The following is a 10,097-nucleotide window of genomic DNA, read 5'->3' as shown; positions in this document are numbered from 1 at the left end:
GGGGGTCTGTCTGTCTGTGTCTGTGTGTGTGTGTGTGTGTGTGTGTGTGTGTGTGTGAATGCACATACGGTTCAGTAGTAATGTGATGTGTGTCCCGAGGGATGTTTGATGGATTAATGCTGAGCAGCACCATTGCGATGTACCACCTGATCTCACTCCCACTGCCTCCCTCTATAAAACCTGCCTGACTGCTGATCTCAGCTAGTCTCACAGTCTCTCTCCTCTCTCTTTCTCTCTCTCTCTCTCTCTCTCTCTCTCTCTGTCTTCTCTATCTCTTCCTTCTCTCAGCCGCCTCCGCTGCAGGCCAGGAGCTATCCAGTGCTGAACTAGTGAATTTGTTTTTTCAGAGGTGTAAGAGGGAATGTGTGTATAGTAGCAAGCACACACACTGTATTGTATCATCAGACATCTCTCCTCCTTGTTTCCTTTTTTTTTTTTACATTCATTCTTTTTCTTTCTGGAACGTGGATCATCTTTTATTCGGAAGGGATTTTGTCTGGGACAGCTGAAAGATTTTCTCCAGGATTTTTACCCCCTTGACTCTCTGTCCACAGCCGATGTGAGGGATTTCTGGTGCGTCTGCGTGTGTGCGACTGTGTGTGAATCATGCCGCGTTCATTTCTGGTGAAGAAAATCAAACTGGATGATTTCTCCTCGTCTCCTCTGACAACATCTAATCATCATCACCATCATCATCATGAGCTCGATGACTCCTTTACACGCTCTCGTTCAAGCCTGGGTGTCCGGCTCTGCGAAAATGGTGAGTCTGAATGTCCATGTGTGTACCATATATTGTTTTTTACCATATATGCAACGTACAGTGTCTTTACTTGATGTCGTCGAGTTTCAACTCGGTTCTCAAATGGTTACAAAACATAGCCTTGCAAAAATCCATCATTTTGATCATTATAAGGTCAGAAGAATTCTGATTTGAGTCCAACAGATGTTACATAAAGCTTGCCTTTCTGTTTTCGCTTAAAGATCTACACTAATCCCTAAAAACCTCCATCCTTGCACACCTAGCCCCCCTATCTTTGAATCCCACTATTGTGCCCCCACCCCACAGATTTTTGTTTGTTTTTGTTGTTTCTGACTCGGATGTGCAGACGCAAATTAGGTCACGCAGAGAGATCAGCTTATGCAAATAAAGCCGTATGAAAACACACGGGCAGTAGGTTGATACCAGTTTGTTTTTCGTAAAAGCTAATGCTAATGCTAACATGCTGAGAGAGTCAGGCTAAGTGCTTAGATTATTGTGCTTTGTGGAGCTCATGTGTTTGTCCTTAGCTACTATTGCCCTTGAGTTTCAGTACAACCCCCCCACCCCTCGTGCCCCACAGCATCGCTCCAACACACTCACTCTCTCTTTCTTTCTCTCTCCTCCCCCATCCTCCTTTTTCTGCCTCATCTCACTATTTCTTTCTTTCTTTCTCCAGCTTCCAGGCACACGAATCTAAGTGGTGGTGGTGGGTTGGGGGGAGGTAGAATTTCAGCCATCAATGATGCCACTGGAGACATCTGAGTACAGTAGTGTATCACTTCAAGGAGAAAGAGGGAGATGAAAAGAAAGAGAAGGAGAAAGAGGGGATGAAAATGCTTGAGGCAGCAGCACTGACTTTGTACGTGATGCTATTTGTGCCTGCTGTGTGCACTGCTGCATCATGTGACAGAGTAAGCAGCCCAGCATCCCTAAACAAACATGATGGGACAGGATGAGCTAAAGTAAGCTAGTCTAGTTAGACTAAAAAGAGTCCAAAGAGCTCTGTGTCCTAACAGGCAGATTTCAATAGCAGATATGGGGCTCTTTCTGTCCTATGGTGCTTTTCGCAGATACTCGAGTTAAGACAGGAGATATGTTTCCACCTGTTACAAAAACACAGCTAGCACTGGCTATTCATCTCTTTTTGTTGTCATTGTAAGATTATATGATCTTTTAAGATTTGCTGCTCCTTTTAAAATGTGGTTTAAGCTGATATTGAATGCATTTGTTTTTATTACTTGTGTTTTCAGACAAAATAATAATGCAAGTGAGACAATTTACCTTCAAAATGCATTCGATATGAATTATTTACATATATTAGCCACGTTGTGTTGTTCCCTCGACGGATTTGTAGTATTTTTTGCAAACAGCTGCTGTAAATAGCGTGAAAGAATGATTATATTGCTGCCTCGTGAAGGTCGCAAGACAGGACCTCCGAAACAAAAGATGAACAAGTCCGTCCTGTCACGTCAGTCAGTGTTTAAAGAGCTGTTTCTACAGCTGAAAACACATCCCCTTTTTATGGGCCTTCAAGAAGGGAATAAAACAAAGACTGCATCATTAAACCATAGCGAGATTCCGACCTACACAGCATTTTAGGGCAGCGCATTCTGAAATACTAAAATACTGACTGACACACGTTGACACACTTGCTTTCATTTGATTGAACAGATCAACAAGCGGTGTTAAAAAAATTGAATAAGCTTGAGATTAAACCAAGCATAAATAAATATAAAAAATGCCCAATTCTGCAGTTTCAGGGAAACTAACACAAACTTCAAGTTACAATCACCTATTAAATACAAAGAAAATTACCAATGCAAACACAGTTTTTGCAAAAACTACTTTAGTAACGTAACTATAGCACGCCACTATTATAACTACAATTAATGTTACTACTGTAAAACCACACATTAATTGCCTTTAATGCATTAATTACAGTAATATTGGATCTTCAGACAGCGTAAGGCGCTTTAGAATCTGTCATGTTAATTATATATATATATAAATATATATATATATTTAATTATTTTGTCCAACAACCATAGTTTTATTGTTGTGACAATAACTGTGCTATTTTGGCCAAAACAATGGATACTATGGTAAATGCAGTTGTTGACAAATACAAATTATGTGTACTTACATAGGTTACACTTTAGCATGCTAAACCTTGCAGTTACTATGGATCTCTGTGAATATATTTTGCAGACAATTAAATTACTTTCTCAGTCTTTTTCTTTCTCTCTGTCTTACTCCTCTTGCTCTGATTTTGTCTTGTCTTAAACATACACTCCCATTACTTTTTTTTTTACTCTCACTGTTTTACCAGCCCCCAACTGATAGTCTTATTGCACCTTGTATTACATGCCATGTGACATTCTCCTTTTAGTGCACATATTGAATTAAAACATTTTGACAAAGACATGGAACCTTGGAAGTTATATTATGTCAGTGAAATTCAAATGGCGATAAATGGCAGATCTGGGCCCCACGGCTGCCAGAAATCCTTTTAGCGGCTCCTGAATGATCCTCACAATGCATTAAGGCTCACTCTTCATGGCGAGAGGGCTCCATAATCAGTTTAGAGAAGTTTGAAGGAGTTTATTTGTTTCAATGGATAAAGAGGCAATAAGAGGTCGTGTCCTAGGGAATATGTCTTCATATTAGTAATACACTCACTGAGCACTTTATTTGGAACACCCGTACACCTACATATTCATGTGATTATCTAATCAGCCAATCGTGTGGCAGCTGTGGAATGCATAAAATCATGCAGATACAGTTCAGGAGCATCAGTTAATGTTCACATTAATCATCAGAATTGGGAAAAAATGTGATCTCAGTGATTTCATATGTGGCATGATTGTTGGTTCCAGACGGGCTGGTTTGAGTATTTCTGTAACTGCTGATCTCCTGGGATTTTCAAGCACAACAGTCTCTAGAGTTTTCTCAGAAAGGTGCCAAAAACAAAAAAACACATTGGGTGGCAGTTCTGCAGACAAAAATGTATTGTTGATGAGAGAGGTCAACGCAGATTGTAACCACTCTGTACAATTTTAGTGACAGAATAGCATCTCAGAGTGCACAACATGCCGAACCTTGAGGTCGATGGGCTACAAAATCGGGCACTTTATTAGGACCATAGTGTTCTTAATAAAGTGCTCAGTGAGTGTATACTTCAATGTTTAGAACTGGACTATTTCAGGGATTTTTTCATATTTTGAAATCTGGGAGCTTCAGTTGTCTTCTAACAGAAGTGAAAGTGTTTTGTAAAGTCCTGTTTTCATTAAAACGGTTTACATCCCCTCATAACGTTAACCTCTATTTACTTCCACTTTTAACAGATTATGTAGCATAATGGACAAATAAACACTTCACTCTACAGCAGCCTTAGGCTAATCTTGTCAAAGCAAGAGAGAGTCAGAGAGGCTTTTTCATTTCATCATAAGAAAGACACTTATGTTTCCACCACAGTTAACCTGCTTAATTAGCCATTACCCTTATGTTAAAGCCCTCGAGAACCCATCACCCCCCTGACCACACACACTTACACACTTACACACACATGTATGCAGCTATAGTGCTCTAACAGCTGTGGAAATATGTTTTGGAAAATTCATGTGACTTGAACTATACAGAACTTTACAAAATAAAAAAAATTGTATGCAGTATGACATGCTTGATGGAAGTGTAGATTCCAAAAACTACTTCATAGCTTTCACATTTGATATGCAAAAAGGAGAGTTGGTGTGATAGTTGTTTTAGGATGTTGTCATAGGAACAGGTGTACAATACGTCATATCACTTACAGTAGGACCAGTAATCCTGACATTCTGTCTGTGTAAAGTAATGATTCTGTGCCTTTAACGGCTTTAAACCAGGTTATAAAGACATACACTTGGACTTAATTGAAAAAGTGTTAATAACATGCTCATGTGTAATGTTTCTGCTTATATCCTGCTGCAGGCTACATCCAGGATTACATCAGTTCTGCTACATACACGGGGGAGAAGCAGGCTAACATGAAGCTGGGCTCTGGGTTGTCAGATCCACTGTACTCCCCTGTCAGCAGTGGAGGAGGTGAATACTGCCAACCTGACCTGGAGCATCCTGACAGCCCTCAGTCCGGCCTCACGGCCCGCGGATACTTCAGCAGCGAGAGCGAATCTCTGTCCGAGGGTTATACCATGGATGCATTGTTAATATCTGATGGCCGCTCGAGGAGGAAAGGAGAGGTTACAGAAGCAAGGAAAGGTGACACAGAAGAGAAAGCACCAGAAGGCCCCAATGGAGGCCCCAGACACACCTGCAACGAGTGCGGAAAGACCTACGCCACCTCCTCCAACCTGAGCAGACACAAGCAAACCCACCGCAGCCTCGATAGCAAGATGGCACGCAAGTGTCCTACCTGCAACAAGGTTTATGTGTCCATGCCAGCTCTGGCCATGCATATCCTCACTCACAACCTCAAGCACAAATGTCATGTGTGCAGTAAAGCTTTCAGTCGACCATGGCTGCTGCAAGGGCACATGCGATCACATACGGGTGAAAAACCCTTCGCCTGCGCACACTGCGGGAAAGCCTTTGCAGACCGATCCAACCTACGAGCGCACATGCAGACGCATTCGGCCTTCAAGCACTACTGCTGCAAACGCTGCAATAAAACCTTCGCGCTGAAGTCCTACCTGAACAAGCACTACGAGTCCGCCTGCTTTAGAGGTTCTGGAGATGAGGACGAGTCCGGTTCTGAGAATTAATGACACCTGACGGAGGACAAAAGAAAGATGAAGAGATCACAGTTAATGACCCCCCCCAAGAAACATGAAGAAGAGATCGTTCTTAATCCCCCCAAAAAAAAAACACACACACACTCTCCCTTTTTTAGAAAGCAATATTTTCACCAAGATATAACCTCCACAACAAACCCAATAATAATAAGACTATAATGAATAGATGCTGGATTTTTTTCTTTGGTTAAAAAAGGCACTCTTGTACAGACACTTACAATTATGAGGCCTGGCATGCAAATTTTTATGAACATAATACTACTACTACTACTACTACTACTACTACTACTAATAATAATAATACTTAGATTCCTGATTTTTATAGCAAATCATAAAAAAGACAAAAAAAAGGACAGCAACAGGTTTGTGCTTTTTCAGAAATGAAAATCAATTTGTATTTTTATGCTGCTCTTTTATTTTAAATTCTTTTGCAACTGACAACATTAACTTTTTATGAAAATGTGAATAATGACAGTATTTGCAAAAAACAAACAAACAAAAAAAACTGAAGAAAAAAAGATTGTAGACCTCTGAAAAGGTAAAACCTTTTGTTACACTTTGGTATTTAATTTATAAGTGTTATTTTTATAGTCAACATATAAAAATAGTTTCTTGCTTCCATTTTAATTTATTGATTATTTATTTATGTATCTATCATGCCAATAATTTTCTATAACTGCTGGTGTGTGAGCAGAGTTACCATAGGTCTGTTTACCATGGTTATCATATAGAGTATACAGCACTCGAGACTCAACATCTGAAATACATTTTTACAAGTCATTATTATATGGATGACAGGTACTTTCAACAACATCACTGGAGAATTTTAACACAACTCACACTAAAACTGACATGTGCTCTAACTGTCTGGAGCTCCACCCCTCGTCTTCCTGCTCCACGATTACCTCACCCAGAGGCAGGTATGACCCCTAAACTCTCCTCTCTCCAAGCTGTCCAAGTGGCCATCATACAAACCTCATTTCTACCATTCCAGTATTATTTTTGCGAAGTATTTATTTATGCACTATTTTCATTTCTCTATTTATTAATGTTTATTTATGTATTTATTTATTTTGTTCTGTGTTATGGATACTAAACTGCCGTTGACCTTTTAAGATGCTGCTTTTTAATAACTCTTTATATGCATGATTCAGCTGTAGAGGGATTTTAGTCTTTTTGGAGAGGAACGTTATGCAGTGTTTGAGGCAGAAATCTTCAGGTGATGATGCTTTGTTTATTGGGCAATAATTCTTCTTCGGAACAACAACTGAACTTGTATAATCACAGCTGTCCTGTTAGCAGTCAATGTAGAGCAATAAACAAAAACCTCCTTAATATCCAAGGTCATTCTCTCCATTTTGTTGTTTCCACAACTCCATTTCCTTCTAAGGCTTGCAGAGCATCTATATATGGTGTGTTTGACTTCACCCAAATCTGTGTCATATCACAAGTAGGGCTGGGATAAACGATTATTTTTTAAACGATTAATCTAGCGATTATTTTTTCGATGCATCGATTAATCTAACAATTCATTTTTCCAGTCCGATTCGATTATCTCCCCATTAATTGACTAATAGCAATTTATACATGTTGATTTACATATCTCAATGAAAAAAAAAATTAATTCCTTAACATTGCAATATATGTTTATTGCTCTTAAAATTCCAAAATAAAAGACTATACAAGTGCAAAGTAATGCATTCTTAGTCAGAGGTAGCATTCAATAAAACCTTGAAGCCTTGAGGCCTAGCTTACTGAAAAAAGTGCATCTTGTAATTCTTCTTTCAGATTAACAACTTGATGTCTAGCATTCAATAAAAAAATAAAAAGGTCACCCAAAATACTTGTTTAGAGCAATTGAAAGAATACAGTAACTATTGTAAACTTGAGGGCTTTAAGCTAATACAGAAGTGCTTTTCCAACCAAAAATAAATAAAAATTAACAGCGACAGTGGGAGCCAGCAGCCTGTCATGGTGTCCTTCCTGAACCAACAGAATTGAACATTTATGTTGAAAACACATAGTCCTAGCTTACTGAAAAAAGTGCATCTTTTAATTCTTCATTCACATAAAAATAACAACAACATATAGTAGTAATACACTCTGCCACTCACCTTTTTCTTAAACTCAAAATTAAAATTCAAGTGTACAAGAGCAAAATAATGCATTCTGATGTCTAGCATTCAATAAAAAAATAAATAGATCACCCAGCCACCCTTTCTTAGAGCTATTGAAAGAATACAGTAACTATTGTAAACTTGGGGGCTTTAAGCTAATACAGAAAGTGCTTTTCCAACAAAAAATAAATAATGAAAATAAACATTCAGAATTTAACATTTATGTTGAACATACTGAAAAAAAGCATCTTCATTCACATGCAAATAACAACTTACACTCTGACACTTAAAGTGTCAGAGTGTAAGTTGTTATTTGCAAGTTGTTAAAGTGACTTTCCTTTCACCTTAAGAATACTGTGCGTGCGTGCGCGTGCGTGCGTGCGTGCGTGGTGCATTGCCGTGGTGCTAGAATGGAAGGCCATCTCCATTTTGCAAAGACGACATATCACGGAATTGTTTCCTTTAATGTAAAAGAATTCCCATACTTTAGAGGAACGAGTGCCTTGCACTTCTGATAGTCTGAGGAGCCACTCGTGTTGCTACTACTCTCCGGCGCCGCCATCTTTTTTTTGGGTCTGACGAATCGACGCGCATATTTTGCGTCGACGTATTTTTTGCGTCGACGTCATTGTCCCAGCCCTAATCACAAGTCATCTCATTATTCAAGAAATCACCTTTACACCAGTAAAAACATGAATGACAACAAATTCAAAATGTTAATACTTCAAATGTAAGTGACATTTTAATAGAATCACCTGCAATAAATTATGCAGCCTATTTAAACAGCAGAATGGATTGTTCATCATCATCACAAACTTAATAAAAAGCTCCTATATCTCAGCAATGGCCAAGTTTTTGAATGTAATTATAAAAGACTAACCCACTGCATGACATATTTCATGCATTTGGGTTTAACTTGCTCTCCAAATTAATCCCATCATAAACTGGAGAAGCTAGATGATGACATTAATTTGACAAATTTCAGTGACATGTGAAATAGGAGACCCAAATCCTAGACCCAGAATTAATGACCACACTCACTGACCAATCAGGATGGATTATGCATGCTGACTGTGTTTGGGCTGATAGGAGTACTAATTTTCAGGAAAGAGATGAAACAAAACAGAGGCTTAGTGGCAGTATTGCTGGAAATAACTGAGCATATGGCATCAGTGCACTGCTGCTGTATTGTAAAAGGTGCTTGCAGATGAAAGACTGAGAAGCACAATATCTCAATCAGTCTCTTATTCTGCCTGTCCTATCAAGCAATGGTAGTTAAAAATAACAAAACCATTTATCTTAAATTGGATTCGTATTGAACTATTTTCCTTATCAGAGCAAAAATATGCAAATTTACTAGCCATATTCTGTCTAAAATTTTAGTTACTTAAAGGTGCTGTAAGTGATTTTAGCCATTCTACTTCCATGAGTCTGAGCTGTTGGATTAGCCATGCCCCTCTTTCCAAAACCCTGCACTCCAAAGATACCAAATGAGCTTTATAGAGACCAACATCATGCAGAAATGGTTGTTAAAAACAACAGCAGCAAAATGTTTTGCTTCAACTACAATACTATGAGAATACACAAAATAATTTCAATTTAAAGGTCAAAAGCTTCAGAGACCGCGGCCCGTGAACACATTTTTGCTTGCTGTTTAAGGAGTCTAGAGCTGTCACAGAGACCAGTGAGATGTATTACAACACTTATTTCCTTGATATCTTTCAGGGAATAGCAAAACATTTTTGCGTACCTTTCCATGAAAAAAAATCGCTTACAGCGTCATTAATATTAATATTAATTAATATTAATATTAAGATAGCATGCCAATATACAAGGACAGAAATGGATGGAAAAGAGATGAAGAGCAAAAGAAAAGTGGGAGGAGAAACTGTTTATAGAACTGTTGTATAAAAGCAATATCACCCTCGTAATTGTGCTGAATTACAATCTCATGCCCATGGCCGAATCACAACCATGCTGGTATTCTGTACAACAGCTCTTGCTTGTTTGACATATCTTAAATCATAATATGATTATCACCATCGTGACAGATGAGAACAGCTACAAATGATAGAAAATAGACATACAGCAGAGGCTCCTTACTCTCCATATGACCTGATTAATACAAACACATGCATCAGCATATATTTCACATACACACAGATGCAGCTGATGTCAAATGAATGCTAGACTAGGAACAGCCAATAAAAAAGTGTGCACTCCACTTCCCATCTCTCTCTTCCTTATGGGGTTAACAGGTGTTGGTGGACAGACAGTAGACAGAGAGCATAATTGAGTCTGTTTTTGACCTTGTGAGGAAGGTCGAGCAGCAGCAGCCAAAGGCTCTGTCAGCGTTTTGCATATTGTTAAAAGGATGGCACAATCTCAGTAATGGGCCAAAACCTGTAGGGAATATATAATGAGTTTCTCCTC

The 10,097-nt window shown here is 38.8% G+C and overlaps 1 protein-coding gene across 1 annotated transcript; it reads left to right on the top strand.

Annotated features, from left to right (window-relative positions):
- The first annotated feature begins 259 nt into the window (after positions 1 to 259).
- Positions 260 to 5,559, top strand: scrt2 (scratch family zinc finger 2). Its single transcript, XM_052094925.1, has 2 exons — positions 260 to 760; positions 4,727 to 5,559. The coding sequence occupies exons 1-2, from the start codon at positions 607 to 609 to the stop codon at positions 5,515 to 5,517; spliced, it is 945 nt and encodes a 314-aa protein (XP_051950885.1). The 5' UTR covers positions 260 to 606; the 3' UTR covers positions 5,518 to 5,559.
- Positions 5,560 to 10,097: the final 4,538 nt, after the last annotated feature.

This window comes from Xyrauchen texanus, chromosome 27, assembly GCF_025860055.1.
Source record: "Xyrauchen texanus isolate HMW12.3.18 chromosome 27, RBS_HiC_50CHRs, whole genome shotgun sequence".
NCBI classification, from domain to species: Eukaryota; Metazoa; Chordata; class Actinopteri; order Cypriniformes; family Catostomidae; genus Xyrauchen; species Xyrauchen texanus.
Note: the sequence above shows the minus strand (reverse complement) of the source record. Positions and strands in the feature narration are given on the sequence as shown.

Coding starts and splice junctions, on each gene's coding strand:
- scrt2 (XM_052094925.1), top strand. CDS start 607: ATGCCGCGTTCATTTCTGGTGAAGAAAATCAAACTGGATGATTTCTCC. Junction 761..4,726: donor TGTCCGGCTCTGCGAAAATG/GTGAGTCTGAAT, acceptor ATCCTGCTGCAG/GCTACATCCAGGATTACATC.